The following is a 20,619-nucleotide window of genomic DNA, read 5'->3' on the forward strand; positions in this document are numbered from 1 at the left end:
GTAGCGCCATACCAGCCCCTGCTAGAGTTGTCGCTATTTAATAATACAAATATAGAACATCTAGAAAAGAATTCCTTCGATCCGGCCGGATTCGGAAGGAATTTTTTCTGAGTGTTCGACCTTTGTATTAATAATTATAACAAACTAGTGGAGCAATTTCATATAAAAATAATTGAATATCAATTCAATAAAAATTTAAACTAAAAGTTTTTATCAAAATATCTATTTGTGGGATAATTACTCTTAAATTTAACATAACATGACATCGTAAAATCACATTCTAGTTAAGTAATAAGTTTAAGTAGCATTATAATGACAGTAACTTACGCCCGTGCGAAGTTGCCAACGGGCGACATTACTCATAGCTCAATAGGTAGGTAGTCCCTTGCTATAACCGGGAGTACCGGGAACCTATAATCGCGGTACCGGGACTGATTGCGCCAGTACCGAAATATCCCGGTATTTCAGGCCTTATAACATAGTCTTGGTAATAAAGCCACATCAAATCGTATGTCATAACGACGTGAATCAAATTGCGTAGGTATATTATGTCAAATTTTGTCGCTCTTACTTAAACATAAAAAGTTATCGACTTATTTAATTCATACAATCTTTAAACCTCTGTCCTTAAAAATTGTTGCACATGTGGCCTTGGGGTGCTATCAAGGGTGCCATCATAGATGTAGAAAAGTATATCTATGGGTGCCGTATACGCGTCCAAGTCATTAATCATTACTATTAACTTTGACTTGTCTAAATATTCAACAAGATAACGTTTGTGGCAACGATTAGAATGACACAATTTTAACATATCCTTATTGCAATAGTGGATAGGCCCAGGTGCAGGCGCCACGTCATACAGAACATTACGTGTCTTGGCTTCGAACAGACGAACTATTTTTGCGCGCTCAAATGGCGAATGCCAAACCGCACTCAGATTTACGTCCATTCAATAATGAGCCCTTGCACCTTCATCGAACCTTACAGTTTAAGATAACATAGACATTTTTTTAAACAACCCAAAAGCTCAAGTTTCATTGGTAATGTGAGTAGACTATTAGACAAGGCACCATCAAAAAATACACATGAATTGCATAGGTTGGTTATTGAGTTTTTAATTCATCAAATGTCTATTCATAGCGTCTATTTCGGTAAGTATTATGTCAACCGACGCTTATAAACCTTGCTTGATGCTAAAATATCAAAATCATGAAACTTGGATATAAGCCGTGCTATGATTTCAGAGCAATCATTAAAAGCTGGAACACAGAATACAATAAACAGTTCAATTCAAAACTAATAAACAGATATTTTTACAGTAAAATCGCATCTACAACAATACTGATGGAATTTCACAGTTAAAAAACACTTTTGCCAGGGTCATGGTAAAAGAACAGATTCCTGGATGAATAAAATGGACTAACAGCCGTGACGAGAAAATAATTTGTCTTCGGGCTTATTTAGAGCGGTGATCCAAAAATTACCATTCTACAAATTATACCGATGTGCAGACAGATTTTTTGAATGATGTCAAGTGATAGAACGGATCAATCGTACACCTGGTGATAAACGACATAAGCATGACAGTTGCGGTGCTAATCAATACTTCGAATTACTAAGACCTGAGAGGCATTGCCAGTGCGTCTGTCACCGACATAAAGTTGAAAAGCTACTTGTGTGTTACTGGTGAAACCTATAGTTTCACCAGTAACACACAAGTAGCTTTGTAACCAAGCCCTGTATCCGCTTGGCGCCAGATAAAGTTATGCAGTAAGGAAGTACTTTCTTAGACGAACTCTTTCACAAGGATATAATGCTACAAATATTATTTCTACTCTACTGAATGCATCACATACATTTGAAGGTTAATGCTTTGTGAAACTCCTTTATCAAGTTCTACCAGGTAATGAGAGCCATGATTAATCGGAAGCTTTTGGAGACATTGTGTACAGTAATCCAGGTGACCATGATCTCGAGTAATCATCACTAGAAACAGAGATAGTTATTAACCCTATATGCATTACTTACATCATCCCCCTTCTCGGTAGCTCCGAAAGAGGCAAGCGAGGCTCGGGATCCGCCATGTTGCTGTCTCCGTAACGCACGCTCTGTCTCTACGCATTGCGCCAACGCTACTCCGAAGGTACTCCCGCTGCCCGTGGACTCTGTGGATAAAACGAAACAAGTGTCAGTTTCTTTTCATAAAATTCTATTAAAAACAGACCAAAGGCAGAAAATCCGTAACGAATCAACTGGATCTATAACTAAAAAGTTACTTGGTACTTGGTGCAATGGGCTGGTGTCCGCAACTCGACGACAAAACGCCTATATTGCGCCTTTTAACTAAAGAGTTTTTTGATATTGCTGTTTTTCTCGGGATACCAAGACCTTGCTACGTGTTTTCGTGTATAAACGTATCGCAAAAGTTAACAGCACCATTACCATGGCTTGTGTTGTTAGTAGCTAGCAACCAGGTATTTTTTTAAATTGTTCAGCTCCCATTTGCCAGACACCAGAAGTTTCACACACTATGCTCTTTCTTGAGATACCTAACTTTTTCATCAGCGTTACAATGTATCAAAGTCCAGTTGTGAACTCATCAGTTATCCAAAAGGCCGGTCTATTCCTGCCGCACTATTCCTAGCCTGCTAAAGCTGGACGCACAATAGAGAAATAGCTTACTATTTGCAGGGTCATCAATCGATGAATTTGTGAACAGAATCTTTACGAAGCGTTTTATAGTTTCAATCACTGTACGTGAAGCTGAAATAGAGCTAACTAAATTTAGAACTGTGTTCTATGGTAAAGTTGAGGTAGTTGGAGTGTTTTGATTCAATCATCAAGACATTTCGGACGAAGTCAACAATTCTCCAACGATTGCTTCTCTCCATAACTATCAGGCGAGTAGTTCTCAGTAAGTACGTGATTATGAAGATAAAGGCGAAATTAAACTGATGGACAGCTGCGTCTACCGTTATATTACAAAAAGGTCAAGGTTGAAAAGAAAATTATGACTTCGACATTCATAGCTCATTTATGGAAAGCATTGTGTATCGTGGTAGACAATTGCAAATCTGTTTAATTAGCTACATCAGAATGTTAAAAAAAATGGAAACAGAAAACAACTTATGATTTGTAAATTAAAATTCGATGACATTAAGGTACATGACCTTAGTGTCATCGAATTTACGGAGGAAATAAATTTCACAATCAAAAGTTAATGAGCTGTAAATAATGTAATTTATCATTACTCATTTCATCATTACATTAGATCAAAGCCAAAAAGTGTATTGGCCCAATGTTGCTATGTGATTATTCTAGCTCTCTCGGTATGTTATTTACAGTACAATTTAGTACACTCTGAGAACAGCTGTGTCATAAGTTAAAAAAACAACTATTTTAGTTCAGGTCGCTTTTGTTGAATTGCATCGACTGTTGTAAATTCTTTGCGGGAATGATTCCTGTAACACCGTCTCATCCTCACACCGAGCGGTGCTATCCAGTCTAGTCTTTCCCGCTTCAAGGACAGTGGACTCTTGGACTCTGCTTTATGGAAGCATTTCATATGAAGGGTCTTTAAAAAAGTTTTCGGAAATTGGCATCCCTATCTCGTCTGTGAGTCGAGTAACGGGTGATAAACTCTATTTAATATGATGATGACGCGACCGGCAGACAAACGGACCGACGGCATGCAATTATTTTCTGCGCTTTTAATAACGAGTAGGGCCCGAGTAGTAGCGCTTTTGCTTCGTATAAATGAGATGATAACTTGAATATTTTTGAAAATCTCTCACCCCTGTCTCCAATTTGTCTCTCACGACTACCTCTATATATCTGGGATGTATGAAAAGAGGCTCCTTGCAATGAGGTACGACTCGTATTCCCAATATTATTAACCTTCTATATCCTAATGGTACCATTAGAACTGAGTCCAAACTTGTACCACGATTTCGTTTAACTAAGGTAAATGATTCTTTTATGGGAAACTGTATACGCTTTTACAATAAGATTCCGGAGCATAAATTAAAATTATCATTTTCTAAGTTTAAAACTTACATTAAAAGTATTTTAATTGAAAAGTCATATTACAAAACTCAAGACTACGTGTTAGATAAAGATGTATGGAAAGATGACATGGGTTGACTAGATTTCTCACAAATTTGATCCAAAATGTATTCCATAGCATTTAAGTTTATTTGAAAAGAGCCATCCTTAGAGTTTCTTGCGCATCCTTCTCAGGGAAGTCATCGTAGTGAACGAGCAGTAGGTTAAAAAATTACAATTTCAAATATAAATTTATTTTATCTATGGCACAAATGATCCTTTGACTTTGACTACGTCTGGCGTACCCTAGGCAACAATCGAGAATCTTCACAATGGTATACATGTCCCATGCACAGTTTAGCATTACGTTAGCCTGGCTTTTTAAGAACGTCCTTAACGATATGAATGTCGAGATTAACCTTTCCATTTCTTTCCAAAATTTCAGTTGAAACACATTTTTCAGCTTCAAAATGCATATGTACGGAAAAGGACATTTTTTATTTGTAACCTATAACAAGTCTATTGCTTTAAAAAAGATTACGATCAATGTAGAATGGATTGCTACATTATTTCAGACCATTGGTTGCTTAGTTACGGTGCCAAACCTTTTATATTTCTAACATTCAACTGTAATACAATAGGTATTACAATCCATAATTATTTACCAAGTAACAATAACTTTAGGTTACAATAAAAGAAACAAAAACTTTATAAAGTATTTAGATTATTTACAGAATTTGCGCACTTGAATGAGAAAAACCGATGGTAGTCACCGGTTTAGCTTTTTTAAGTTGTTACGATCCACGATATTTGAAATAAATATTGTATACGATAAATGTGTATTTACAAAGTGCAACTCCTACTGTTTCTTGCTCATGCTACTGAGGGGAATCTGCCTCATCCATTAGATATATATATTTAAGATGAATTACAAATAAAATGACAGTATGTAACTGAACACAATACAGCCGTCGATTATTATTAATAGCAAACAAAGTCTAAAAGAAAACACGTGTAACAAAGATTAAGAGCAGCTCTGGGCTAGTTTTGTTTGTGTTAATAGAATTAAAGCATTACTGACAACACCTATTATAAATGACGTCCCTGAAAAAGCAGCGGCGCCAACAATTTGAGGAAACACCGAACACTTAACCGAATTAACCTGAAACATATAAACATAACCTAAATTTTGGTCATGATAAGAAAAAAACATAAATCCCCGAAGATATTGGCGTGAGTTCAAAACAAACATTAAAAAAACACATAAAGTTGTATTGAAGTGAACAATTGGCAAGGTTTTTCTATAAATCGAGTAAAAGCAATCAAGGCGGTAGCACGTTTCTTACACGTCATATAAAAACAAACATTTGAATCAATTACGCAATAATGAAGCGTGTTACCTACAGCTTCCGCATCTTCAATAAAAAAACTTCAAAGTACCATTTCGACGAAGTTTAAACTCTTCGAATTACGACCCTAAAAGAATCGTCCGGATCCTATATAGGTCATGATGATGCATTTAAATAACTACCCATTCTTATTGTACATATGTTGATAAGTCCGAAATAACAAGACATACTTAAAACGAAATTCACAAAGTCACAAGAACTGGATGTAGGTCTTTAGCCCTCAGAAACAGTTTCGCAGAGCACGTGCTAATTCAAGGTCAAACACCCCATTTAAAAGCGCTAAATGCGAACATACAACAATGACACAGTGTTAGAAAAATGTTACATCCCGTTGTTTATGTTACTAGAAAATTATGTCTTAAACATTTCTCGGAAAATTCTCCACAATTATAAGAAGTATAAATATTTCACAACTTTGGAATTGGCCTAAATAATATCCATGGATAAGATGCTCTGGTGAGTATTATGCAAATTCAACACATAACACAAGATGAAATTACTTGTAGAGACAGAACTTGTGATGATTTAATCGAAATGGAACCAGATGGAACAGAATGTGATTATGTGTTATAGCAATTGAAAGTTACGATAGGAAAGCTGGTCTGTGTCAATCCAATGGATGGTAATATGCTGAAAATCATAACCGACGGCACGACAAAACCTCTTCCTAAGGTTAATATAAAAATTGCTGAAGGCTATCCCTAAATCAACAACAATTAAGGGACACTGTCTGAGAAAAAACAAAAGCAATTATCATAAGCAGAGCAAAAATTCTTTTGTATAACAATCTAGGCCGTTGCAGTCTTGTCCATCATTTTGGCGTGATAAGAGAAGTAAGAAAAATGCCAATGAAATCGAGCCATCAAAAATGTATTGTATACTTTACAAAAGCTGCAGAACAATATATATCGGCGTGTGTTGACTGATAGTTCTCATGTACAGCGCGTACTTCGCCAACTATTTTTAAGCGTTTGTATACGCGGCTCGGTCTCATGCGCCTACGCTTACAAATTCATATTTTTCGTGTGAATTTCGGCGATCCGAATCAATGTGGAATGTAACTGCTTTCGTATTGTTTCTGGGCAGACTGATGTTTAAACAAACACTTTGATGTTCTTTGGATCGGTGCGGGAATTTCTTTCAGGTATTTCGATCTCTATAACCAAATACTTGCTATATAATAACTATACTTTGTAATACCTGCTTTATAGACCGGAAAGTTATTAGTAATAAATATTAGTTTGCCTAATTTGACTCCTTTATTCGGAAGAGACGTGGTTGCTAAGTAATGTAAAAATATTCTCAGGCCGTCCATCCATAAACAAGGTTATTAATCGAATCTAACATAAATTTACAAGTTATTCCCCCAGATGTTTAAATTCTCATCTCTAAAATTATGTTAATAAACAGTAAATCTCCTGGCAATAAACTTTATGTACATACTTACTTTCTAAGCAAAATAAACTTCCTAAATCCTTGCTAACAGAATCAATCATAACAAAACAAAATTCGATCAAAAACGTTCTATACGCATAAAATTGTTTTTCTCAGTCAATCTACACGACTATTTTCAACGTTATACAATAAAATATTCCAGGAATAAATTTTATCGGAAGCTAAATTTATTTTTCTCACTAACCTCTAGTATGGTTTCCACGTGCTAGTTTGGGAGGTATTCGGTAGGTAATGTTGCCAATTTTCACCATGAATTTGGATCGCCCTCAAAATGTGTCAGTTAGTAGAAATATGAGGGAAATAACCGCCTTCACCACAGTGAAATAGTGGTGGTAGAAATGTATAAAATATTTATAAAACCGAGAAGAAGGCATTGTATTGTATACATCCAGGACTAGGATATATGATACGCCACGTCGACCCTTTGGGCGTTGATTAATTTTGCACCCGTCGCCCTTTTTTTTTTTTTTTTTTTTGGGACATCAAATTGGTAAGTCTGTAAATTCACAAGCATCCTTACCCTTCAAAACCGGAACGCAGTAATGCTCACATTACTTGGCGACAGAAATAGGTTCGGTGGCAGTACATTCTTGGACAAGCTCTTTCACAAGCAGCTCTACTACTTCTAAAATACTAAGATGCTCTCACGTAGTCCCCTGTTCTGGTTTCTCGTGCCCTGGTAAGGAAAAGTTTTGACGAGTGTACCATGTTGGTACATGGCAAGTTATGCCGCCACAATACTCGAACCTAATAAAAGAAGCGAACATTTTCCCACTAGGCTACAACTGACCTGAACCAGACATCTAAAGCTCTATTGCTTCAGAAGTCTTTGAAGTTTGTGATTCATAAAATAGAATACCCAAATTAATGTAGTTACTTCATCACCGTTAAATCTTGAAAAAAAAACATTCTAAAATTCCAAACCTAACCTAATATGTTTTCCACAAAATGGCCAGTCTGATGTCTTCACTATCCATTTCTGTTTTACGTCTCACGCTAATAAACGGTGACCGATAGCGCCAGCAATGAATACATCATTCTGATTTACGTGTTTATAAAATGTGAGTTTTATAACACCTGCACCTGCATTTCTTCACGTTGCTTTATTTAATACGGATTCAAATGGAAAAAGAAAAATATTGGAACAGATTATTTGAAAATCTTGATGAATGTTCAGTGTGCAGATATTATTTGTGACCTGACTTTTTGTAGCTATTGTAGTCATAACTATAGCATCTGAAAGCTCCTGGTGTACCAAAATGTGAACGATAGGTAAATGCCATTCCATCGTTAACATTGCGCAAAATGCCATGTAATAAATCTCTTTAATCCTAGATGCTAGCTAGCTCCTAACATTCCTTTGTCAACATTGTAATGCCGGCTGTTCTTCGACTTTCGAAACATACGGTGCTAGTAAGTCAATACAAATGAGCGTGCAAGTGCATTCCTCGTACCAGGCTATGACGAGTTATTGGCAGACACCAGCTGTTACTCACGACATCGCGTTGCTAACGACCTGACAAACAGCTCATGTAATTGTTTACCGCTATCACGTGATTGTTTATTCTGTCTAGAGTTAATGTTCTCAAAAGTCTAAAGGACATTGCTGACTGTACATTACTTAGAGCGGCCTTATCTTTCGCCGTTTGGCCGTCTTTAATGCTCCTTGCACTTTGCTCAGCTATAACAAGGTCTCATTTCAAATTCCATACTTATAAGTGACAAGAAGACACAGTAGATGGAGTGCTTTAACTCACCTTTGTCCTTGTCGCCGTCTTTCCCGCTGCGCTGGTCGAAGAAGCCGGTGGTGAGCGCTTTGCGCTTGAGAAGGTATGCGCGTCGCTTCGGCTTCGTCGTCACCGCCGCCGCGTTCTCTGCAATTACAAACGACATCATTTAACAATTATAAAGTTGGCGGGGTATGGTAGAACAGAGTCCAAACCCAACTTTGGAACGTAAGGATACAGCCAATTCAATGAACGACAATCACAGGAAATGTTGTCGAAAATATTTATGTAACTATCAAAACGTTGACTAAATTTACAATGAGAAAGCACTTGTTTCGTAAACAAAGAAACTACTTTAACGACATGTAGAAGTTAGAGAGGATATACAGGCTCATAGGGAGTGAGCGAACCATTGACATTGAATTGGAGTACAAATACAAAAAACTTCCACTTCGTCAAACGGCGTCTGTAATGTGACGCTTGTTTTCATAGACAATTGCGTGGCGCACAAACGGTCGCAGCGCATGCGCATGCCGCAAAGGTTTGCGATGAACTTTTTATATCGACAATGGATAGTATCGCACACGACTTAGTGTTATTTGAGATTTGGATAATCGGAAAGCTTTTTAATAAAATCTAATTTTGGCGACCTCCCAGTCCCGGATTCGGTTTCCAGTAGAACTAATTTAGTTCTGGTCGGGGTGTTCTGGGCAGTGCCCCGGGAATTAGTTTCGGAAAGTTATTATACAGGTTGGTGGCACGTTACATATTTTTTCCTGAAGTTATCTTAGCAGGTGGATGGAGTGTTTGGAGGAACGTATATTCGCTATAAATTTTATTTTTTAAATTCAAAATCTAGGTAGGTGTCGGTGAACAACGGCTTTAAAAAGTCGCATTATCCAACGCAACGTGTTGAGTATTTCCAGCTGTTTACAAAATTCACATGTTTACAGTTGTTTATCATTTGCAGTTTTACAGTGGAACTATGGATGTCAGTCATATATAAATGCAGTGATGGCCAGAGGTGGGGAGTGGGTTAAAACCTGACCAATCCACCCGAAATTTAACCAGGTTTTAACCAGTTTTTACACAAAGCACCGGGTTTTAACCCATTTCTGTACAAAATCGTGGGCAAAAACGACGAATACAGAATATGGTATAATTCAAAGAAAAACATGGACAATGCTATGATTTGCAAATCTTACGATTATAATCTTTCACTGCACAACATAAAGTTCTCGTTCTCATTTTATATTTTATTGTTATCTATGCTATCTTATTGTTATAAGTCATACATTTGAAACTACGATTTTGTGCTTTATCTAATTGGAATTATGTCGATTTTCATATTTCATATCAACAGGAACTACATATCAATCAATTTAAATACGACTGGTGCCGCAGCCATTTTGTTTTGGTTTATTGGTTAATAGCTAAATCAACAATAACAATAGCACTATAGCAGATTTGAATTCATTGCGTTAACGCCATTATCCGCGACTGAACCAGAAATAACAGGTTACACAATCGGTGGTGCCCTGGTGTTGCCAGGGCCCTTTGCATTGTTTGTAAATTTCAAATAAAATTTTGCACATACATATATTCCGAAAACTCAGAGGTGCAAGCCCGGATTCAAGCCTACAAGGTACGTCAAACCATTAAGGTACCACAGTTAAGTCAAAATAAAATAAAACATTAATGAATGGTACTACACTTTTATGTCTGCTCGACTTTAGAGAGATAGAAAAGTAAATGCAGCTGCTTGTATAGTAAATTTTCAACAACTTGCAACTGCCATGTTACTATAACGTAATGGTGGAAATTTACAGTAATTAGGACGGTAATTAGAGTTCATCTCCACACTTAATTGCATTTGATTTACAGCAAAATTTACAACTAATAGCATCAACTAGAGACGTCAGCCGCACTCGATTTCGAATTAACCCCGTCTATGCCAATAGATGTGTTAAAATTGGATAATTATAAACTGAACAGTTTAATATACTTTTATATGACATTCAATCACCCGTGACCATGGGGTTATAAAGGACCAGAAACGTTGGATTATTTGAAAAAAAAAAAAAAAACAAAAAAATATCCGAAAAATTTTCCGTTCCGAAAAGTTTTATTTCTTAGTTGTGACAATCGCGAAAACCTAAGAACTGAGTAATTCCCGTCTAATCCCCTAAAATCGATTCCCTGGTGGATCCGTAATATTTTATAGATTTTGATTATTTTTTGTGTGTTATTTATATGTTTTTATTTGTCATGTTATACACTCCTGTTATTTAATCTGAACTCAGCTCTCCTGTTGTCTGGAAGAGAATGCCTAATGGCATTAAGTCCGCCATTTGTACTACTTTGTGTGCAATAAAATTTAAATAAATAAATAAATTTTATATTATTTTTCCATTCCCATCGGATCCCCTACACAGGGGATCAAGAACAAATATGATTATTTTTTCCCACTGGGCGGCCTACTATGAGCTCTTAGAGCAATCCTATTTAAGCCTGTAAGTTGGATTGCCTGTCTAAGTCGTACTTCTGACCGTAATTCGTACAAACAAAATTACTCCGTGACTAACTTTTTTTAGATTTGTTACATTTTTAAGGAATTTCGTTTAAGTGTTGTTATATTTTCAGTTTCATAATTATTTGCTGTCTTTTTAGGCTATATAGCCAATTGTCAATAAATAAATACTTTTATTTAATTATTGAGCGTTTTTAAATGTTTTAGTTCGAGTTTCCAATCTTTGCATACAATGTTATCGCAATTTTTAAATGGAATTTTAATCATTTTAATAATTTTATTGGCTTAGCGAAAGTCGTAAAATAACTTTTGAACAGTGCCAAATTTTACTTTATTGCAATCATGTAATTTTGTCGTACGACAAATTGTAAAGCATCATTGAAAAGTTGCTGATATTACAAAACAACGCAATAAGTATAATCAGTAATAAAATTAATAAAAAAAAGTATAATTATTCTCATTTTGAACACAATCGGTTAATGGTGCTTGAGCGCTCCCAGGATATATACACCTGTCTATTTCTTTCATATGATTTAGTATGTAGTTCTATCTCGCTCTAGTTAGATGTCAGCCAGCCCGAGACAATAATGAACGCTTAAAAAGTAAAACTCATCATGCTGCATGTCATTCCCGTTCAACTTTGTGTAGGTCATCATGATACGAATTTAAGCAATTCAGTTTTACCACGTCAAGTGAATTGCATGGAACTTGGCTGGCTGCTTATAAGTTCATAGTAGTTATATAAAATCCAGTATGTTAATATTAATGACCTGTCATAAAAAACATAATTGACTTTTGATAATTATAACACTAAATTTAGATTTTAAATAGTACTTAAAATTGATTTTTGTAACTTGTCATTTGCAATACTCGCATGGGAATATGCACACCTGTCCTGTCACAAAAAAAAATTGATTGTCTATGATAATTACAACGTTTGATCACAATTGCCCAATAAATGAAAATTGATTTTTGGTTGATTTTAAAACGTCTTTTTCTGTTAACTGTACTTACCTTACAAATATAATGAGGGGATCCTTTGGGAGTTGCAAAATTTAGAGGGGGGTCAGTTCGGATTTAAAATTGGCGGTGGATCAACTGATCAACACACTGTAGGGAATCAGACGGGAAAACCTAAGAACTCGGTTTTGTATGACAATTTTTAAAAGGCGGTATTACGTTAGTGGTAGAACTGTTACTTCTCGATGAAGAGGTGGACGTTTCGGATAAATATTTAGAAACAATGCCTCTCCGGCCTCTCACAAACGGTAAAGGTAAACATCGTAATTAAACCTGCGTGTCGAAGAAGTTTCTGAGACTTTGGAAAATGTTTGAAGTGTTAGCTTGAACCCTGTCTTAAAGAAGTCCAAATGATGACGTTGATGTCATTGTAGCTCCGTCTATACAGCTTTATATGCTCGTAGGAGAACACAGGTATCTGGCCGTCACATGACGAGCGCAATGACAGTAATGGGTCTCTATAAATAGTCAGTGTGACATTCGCGACATTCCCTTCGCTATAAATAGACGCTTGATTATCTTCTTATGCTCGCTCCATTTACGTTCGCGTGGGATTATTAATTTGGTTCTAAATCACTTGCTTGTATCTTGATTGCTCTGTAAGATGGATCGGAGGTCCAAGAACTCATCTCTACTCAAACAATAATCCGTGTAACTTCTTCTTCTTAGTGTGCCGCTTCTCTACGAAGATTGGCGACCATCATGGCTATTCTCATTTTTGAAGCTGCCGCACCAAAGAGGGAACGTGTGCTAAGGTATGTAGAATGAACTACACTACCTGCATCTTTTTCTGGCAGTAGAGCTCCTTGTGAAAGGGCTGTCCAGGGTAGTACTGCCACATAACTGTGTTCCGGTTTCGAAAGGTAAGGGTGCTGGTGAAATTACAGGCGCCTGGGACGTGTCAACTATGTCTCAGGGTGACAGGCGCTGTGGTAGTGCCGCTGAGATCTTGGCAATTTAAAGCTCTGAGTGGCACTATAACTATTACGGACAGGCGTGTATCGTACCATCAGGCGCACGACTTGTTCGTCCCGTCACTTGATGTTATAAAAAAAACCTGTTGGCCATTTTGTATAATCGATTTTAAGGTCCACTGCTACTTCCTAATCCCGGCTGTGGCGTTAGCGGAGTGGATCCTTTTGTATACACCGCAGCCACACAATTGATAGTTCAAATTGAGTTTACTGTTTAAAATTTTATATGTTTGCTTCGTTGCATTTTCTTTTTTCTTTTACATTTTATTAGTTTTTGTCTTTAAAATAATAAACATTACACACACAATGTTTCGAAAAGCCTCGTACAAAATTTCCTTGTTGAAGTCCTTGAAAAAGCGCTTCTAAGTGATCCCAGAGGTTGTTAAAGAGGTGGCATGCCGAGATGATGGATTGTAAATCATGTAAGCTGTAATGAACTTCGCTTCCGTATAGCAGGTGACGAGACGGCGGTAAATAAGCGTGACGTCTGGCGCCCGCGCAGCGATGCGTCGCTGTAACATTAGCTTTAATACACACGCCCTGCGCACGCGCAATTAATCGGTGTAATAGATTTATTTGATGGGACTTGAAAATTGAGTTTTTTTTCGTAATTTGCAAGTTTTTATTCAATTATTTTTTGACCGAAGAAACAGATTTCTCACAGATGGCGCTACTGCAAAAACTCATTAAAAACCAAAAATAAAGATCAGCAACAAACATAAAGAAAAATTAGTAGGGTCCGTTGGTTCGCTCCGTGGGCATAGCGTCTAACGTGGATTTTTTTCTTACTTTTCGATCTTTGTGTTAATAATTATAACAAACTGGTAGAGTAATTTTACAAGAAAGTGTTTTCATAATTAAAAAAACGACGAGGCCGAAAAAAAAGAAATAATGTGCCAGAAAACCTAACTAATTGCCTGGTCTCGAACTAGGGAATTCCCTGTACGAACCTGCCTCTGTGGCTGAACGGTTACCATGCCGGACTACTACGCAGAGATCCCGGATTCGATTCCCGGGCCGGGACAAATATTCGTATGGCCTACACTTATTTTTCTCGTGAGTTTGGGTGTAATTTGTGGTTGTCCATGGCACCCGCGATACAGGGTTTCCCTAGTGCGGGGCTTATGTTGAGTGTGTGCGTGTGTGCGTTAAAACTATGAGTTCCAGCAATTCCCAGAACACCCAGATCAGAACCAATTTAGAAAAGTTCGTTTCCTAAATTGGTCCTACCGGGAATCGAACCTGGGAACTCCTCATCCAGTGTCCATAGTGCAAATTCTGTGGCCACTGAGGTCATAATTCATAATTCATTTATTCATTGTGTCATGTGGATTAAGAGAGGTGTTACATAATCACACGAACCCTGTAAGGGCACTACAATAATAATAACTAAGTAATTATTAATCTCGTATACAAGCTGTCATTAATTACTACAATTATTATGAAATTTATCAAAACTAATGCATCAATCATTAATTAATTTATGGTCAAAATTGGACAAAATGATGCTTGAAGAAAATAAATTATAACACAAAAAAAAGTCCGAACAAATGTTCATAAATTATGGTAATTTTATTATTTCAAAAACATAATAAAAATTAAGGTAAGTCAAAACCAGTTGAATAATAGTAAATGTCAATAATTAAGTATAAAAACATAAAGCCTATATATGTCACGTCATGAAAGAATGTTTATAGAGGTATTAGAGAGATAGATTTATATACAACATTCAAATATTCACCAATGGTATAATAAGTTTTTTTGTATTAGCAGGTTTTTTAGTTTATTTATAAATGATGACGGATTTTGTTCTGATTTGATGGTTTCAGGTATTCAATTGAAAATTTTAATTGACATAACCATGTTGGCATGACTAATTTGTTTTGGTATTTTGTGGGAAAGCGATGTGATAGGTCCCCCTGTTTTGTGTAATAATTCGGGTATTTTCTTACGAATTTGGCACTTTCTAGAATGTACATTGTTGATAAGGTTAATATTTCTAAATTCTTAAAATTTATCTAAAATTAATATTCATTATACAATTAAAATTATTTATGATAATCTGCAATCGGTAGAAGTTTTAAATATTGGTACATACCTTTTATGGCATAGGAGACTGCACGCTATTATGCGTGGTAAGTACCTACGATACAGGACGAAACCTGTTTGCTTACAACGGAGCTGGACGGAGTTGCCGCGCTTTGTGCCTCGTGAGCCGGGGACCCCTCTCGCGCGCCTACCCGCTCGTCTTGCGTCGCCCACGTGACACAAATCTCGCAATCGATGTCTTTTATAACTAAATAAGTCCCATTTTTGTTTGTTGTAAATAATAGACATTACATTGCATATGCTTATCACTGCATATATGTATCAAATGAATTATTTAAGTATTTTATAAATATAAGAGAACACACCATACTACATTATAGAAATATATACGTAATTTATTTTAGTTTAAACGCGACACACACGTCCGGTACTCACTCGGTTTTAGGGTCCACTGAAAATCAGCGTCACAGCCTTGTCCCGGCGGTGACATTAGCTGAGTGGATCCTATTACATACGCCACAGCCGCACACATAACATCTACTTCGTACAGCAATAGTGTTGACCAGCTTTATGGTCGAATAATTATTTATTGCCAACATTTTATTTTTAATTAATTTTATTTAGTTTTCTTTTTTGTTATTCATTTTCTGTTTGTTTTAATTTAGTTTGTTTTAAGTTTAATTTAGTTCTGTTTTATTTAATTTTTTTTTTTACTTTTAATTTTTTACTATTTATTATTGTGTTGTGGTGTTTTGTAATAAATGTATTCTATTCTAAATATGGTTTACAGCTATGGGTATTTTTTAAATGTTTTATGATTCTTATACATTTTTTCGGTAGGATTAACAGTGGACCTACTTGCGCACCATTTCCCCACAAAATTACTAGTAGTTTAGGTCGTCATAAAATATATTTTATCATTGAACCAATAACCGAGATCCATTCTTTTTTAAACACCATCCTTAATAAGAATCAGGTTTATCCACAAACATCTTTTTTTTTAGTTATGATACCATGTGACGGGACGAACATGTCGTGCGCGTAGTGGTAAGTTACACGCTTGTTCATAACAGATGCGGTGCCACTCAGAGCTCAAAATCATAAAGTAATGCGCCCGTCACTCAGAGACATAATTTGGCAAATCCCATATGCCTGTAATTACACCAGCACCTTTACCTTTTAAAACCGGAACGCAGTAATGCTCACACTACTGCTTGGCGGCAGAAATAGTTAAAGTTCTGAGCTCTACTGCTACAAAGCTATTCTGCGTAGCATATTCTACGCATCGTAGCACTCTCAAAGGTTGTATTGCGCCATGGTCACCTAAAAAGATAGACAATGTTAAACGAAAAACGTAAATCAACGAAACCATGGACGTGTCGGAATATACGCACTACACTTGTTTTAAGAAACTTGTTTTAAGTTTTTTTTATTTAGAGAACCCAAGCTTTTTGTTACGACGACTCTTTTTAACCGACTTCAAAAAAGGAGATTTTCTATGTGTGTTACGCGATAACTCATTTGTGAACCGATTTTGATGATTCTTTTTTTGTTGGAAAGAGGGTATCTCGGTATTGGTCCCATTTAAATTTGAAGGAAATATTCCACCTCTAAGGGTGGCAAAGTAGTTTCCGGTAACCGATTTCAATACAACTTGGTAAATAGATTTTTTTATAATATGTTGCAAACCATTATTTCTGCATGCCTTACGTTTGCCTTTATAGTTTCAGCAACTACAATGGCATTCAAGGATCATAAATCACAAATTTCGTATCTGTATTTGATCGCATACAAGTAGGTGGTGACATACGAGCTGCAATTTGTCAAAACAGATAGCGGTAATTTAGATTCATTAAAATTAATTGCTCCCTCTATATACTACATTATGTACATGCTTTGGAGCACATAATAAAGTGACGGAGATTGACTTGTTGGTTTGAATGTCGCGGAAATTGTTTTTCTTTTATACCCATTGACATTTCATGTTTAAATCTAACTAACCGAACCTAATCGTGTCTTTGCGAAAACATCCAACATATCTTGAAAGAACAATGGTTTAGTTATAATTCGGTTTTCGGTGTAATGAAAATTCGAACAAATGTTAATTTCGGAAAAAAATAAATTCGAGTTTGTGATAGGTTACCATTAAACGCCACAACACAAAAATATACAGAAAGAAATAAAAAAAGGAAACATTATCCAATTTTCAACAGTCAACTCAATTTGAATAAATGTCAAAATATGTGCGGCTGTGGCGTATGCACAGGTGACTAAAGATTTTTAGTGAATCCTAGAACCGAGTGAGTAGTACATAAACATACGATCACATGATCACGCCAGTCATCTCTTATTGGAATATACAAAGACCATGAACCGCCACTTGCTATGCTCCTGATAAACTTCTTTTAACTCCTTCACATCGGTCTCTCATACACGTTTATCCTTGGTACTTTTAACAAGATCTTTTTTAAGATCATCCCCAATCTGTTCGGAACACGTACATCGAGGTCTACCTTTCCATCCACATTTATTCTATGAAATTGTGGCGGCATTCTTATCCGCTCACGCGATGCGCTCCTCCTACCGCAAAATGGCGGCTATTTGGTTTCGCAAATTAGAAAAGGATTCAGTTTAAATACAAGTTTTTATAAATAAAAATTATTGTTCTGCATTGCTAAATGAATACCCTCCGTACTACCAACAAAAACATCTCAAATAAAATGCAGTAATACACCGCAAATCCTGCACTTAAAAAGCACTAATGAAATTTTTGGTGTACTTGGATAAATATGATAATATTCCGTTTGAGTGGTTCTAACGTTTACCATGAAATTACTCCTTAAAGTATAGTTTATAAACATTTACATTCAGGGTAAACTTAAAAAACGCTACTTACGGTATGTTTTCAATAAATAAACACCGAAATCACCAGCCTAAACAATAACACACACGATTGTCGTGACGTATTTTTGAAGTTGTTTATTTTTTTTAAATGACAGACCCAGGCATTAAAAACTTTATGGTTTGCTAGAGTAGTTACCGAAATAGCAATTAATATTAGTTCTTTTACCTGTTATAACTTCGATATCCGATAAATCGGTATAAAATCATCACCGGCACCTCTAGGTGTGGTATGCGTCTACGGCTGCATGTATCGCGTGAGCGGATATAACACTGCCAAACCATCAAACGTTCCCTACGGTAGCTTTGTCATTACATCATATTGTACATTCTTGCAGTGCTTGTAAATGTATGCAAGAATTCACCGCATTCTCTGCAAAACGAATTGATAACGTGTGAAGAGCCACGCTACATTCCTGCGTTGGTATTTATAGAACAGTATCAAACATTGTTGTGAATTGTAATATTTCATTGCGAACACTTTAAATTTGCGACATAATATGTCTACGACTGATCTACCGGTTCAAAAAAGTTTGCGTCATAATTTATGTTGTACAAGAAGATTGTATTTTCAATTTTCATTCCATTGTATAAAAAAACGATAAATTTGTCTAATTTATGAATGCTATTTTAAATTATTTCAGCGCACGGTCGACAATGGAATCCTACACGTTGAATCTTGGGCTCTGATATCACAAAATGCCATTTGTTTTTCTATCTCACGCCACCACTTATTTGGCTACTTGGATTGGTTCTTTACACACTTCATCGCTCCGATGATATCCATACGTGACTCGCTCGATAATACCATATACACCCTTGACAAACCATTTTTTCCTGTATCCAAATTGCTGGCTTTTGCGTGATATCTAGTAAATTTTTTCGAAACCAAAAACTAAACGGGGTTAGATTATAGATCAAGGGGATGATCCATGTCTTCAATTGTTCTTGCATTTACCATGAGAATTTCTTGTCTTTTACATCTATGTGCGGTAACAAGTGTATGTGTTTACTACACATGATATCAAATTTGGCACCTGCGTCTGATCGCATCACATGATGCAGGGCATTATTTTGAACGTCTCGTGGGCGGTGATTTTCATTAACTCTAAGAGGCACTCGCAATTAATGTGGTATTTCAAATTTCGAGCTATTTTTGGATCAAAATTGTTATTTATTTTAACACTGAGTAGCGTTCGTAGTTCTTCTGTATCCGTATGTTCCACTTTGTGTTTAATTTACATGAGACGAGTGACTATCCTCAATCTTTTAGAATCACATGTCGATATCTTTAATGCAAGGTAATTTACGTCAGAGAACTTATACTACATTTTACGTTCCACATTTTCTAAGGGCAAGAGCAACTGGCAATGCTGACTCATATTCTATCTACAATCAAAAGAGCTTTAATAAAATCCCTGACGCATTCACCTACTCATATTTTATTTAGACTCCGACGTCGTAAAAATTCTCGTACAATCTGTTAGTTTTATAAATCTTAATATTAAGGCTAGCGTAGACAATTTTTCTCAATTCGTATTTTTTATCCATGACATGCGTGATGATATCATGGTGACGACGTAGATTTTCACGTCATCATCGTGATATCATCGTCATATGTTGCAGACTATTTTTTTTTTCATTATCTTTTTCTCTATATTTTTGTTTATCTTTTACCTTCTCCATTAATTTAACGTTTTCGTGTTTTTCTTTATCTCTCTCTATTCTCTAGTCTCAGTCTCTTTTCAGCTTCATCGTTTTTCTGTTATCAAATTATCATTTATACCCAAACTCACTGGGCCTGTTCATACGCAATACGTAGATTATTGAGAGGCTTAGCAGGTCAGATTCCCAAAAGAACCAAATTAAGAAGCAACATATTCTACATAACTCAGGAATTCATGGTTACCTTGTTACTCTAAAATTCGTAACAGTAAAAAAAATTTTAGACCACGTAAATGGCATGAGACTATAACACATACAGATTTAATTAACTATTCCAAAATAGTACGACTTTTAAAGCTCCATAAACTATAACGTTCATTTACTACGGTTAATTTTAACAGACAATAAAATCACGTCAAAGGCTAGTCCGTCGTCGTCAGGCCTTAACGGCGGCGCGCGCGCCGATGTCAGCGATGACGCTACGCCGCGTCACGCTTGCGTAACACGCTCGTATTTATTTAGGGGCCATCTTGAAAATAGTCGCAATGTGTCAATTATAAATAGACCATTGTCGACTGGGTCACATGTGAGGGTACCACGGACTTTGGAGTTTTTAGTTGAACGTGTACGCTTGTCACTTTGAACTCTGCATATTGCCAGCTGTTGAGTTTCTTCCTATTTTTTTACTATTGATTAATTTTTCAATTGTGAAGGTATTCTAGAGAGTTATGTAGTGAAAGTTTATTGGAAATTAATTTATTTTTTCAGACCTTAATCGCGTATATTTGTTTATTCAAAGAAACCGTTTTGTTGTTTGTTGTTGTTTTTGTGTTTGTTGTGTGTGT

General features: G+C 36.1%; 1 protein-coding gene across 5 annotated transcripts in view; it reads right to left on the bottom strand.

The window, feature by feature from the left end:
* LOC113236327 overlaps window positions 1-20,619 on the bottom strand; it is a 68,620-nt gene that overhangs the window by 17,448 nt on the left and 30,553 nt on the right. For all 5 annotated transcript variants that reach the window (XR_003310938.1, XM_026472344.1, XM_026472342.1 and 2 more), the window contains exons 3-4: window positions 8,666-8,782; window positions 2,029-2,165 (exon numbers count right to left, since the gene is read on the bottom strand). Coding sequence is in view for 4 of the 5 variants with exons in the window: in XM_026472344.1 (XP_026328129.1) it covers window positions 2,029-2,165; window positions 8,666-8,782 (254 nt within the window). In the remaining variant the exon portion in view is untranslated. The remainder of the gene's footprint in view (window positions 1-2,028; window positions 2,166-8,665; window positions 8,783-20,619) is intronic.

This window comes from Hyposmocoma kahamanoa, unplaced genomic scaffold, assembly GCF_003589595.1.
Source record: "Hyposmocoma kahamanoa isolate Upper Pololo Valley unplaced genomic scaffold, ASM358959v1 91, whole genome shotgun sequence".
Taxonomy (NCBI): Eukaryota; Metazoa; Arthropoda; class Insecta; order Lepidoptera; family Cosmopterigidae; genus Hyposmocoma; species Hyposmocoma kahamanoa.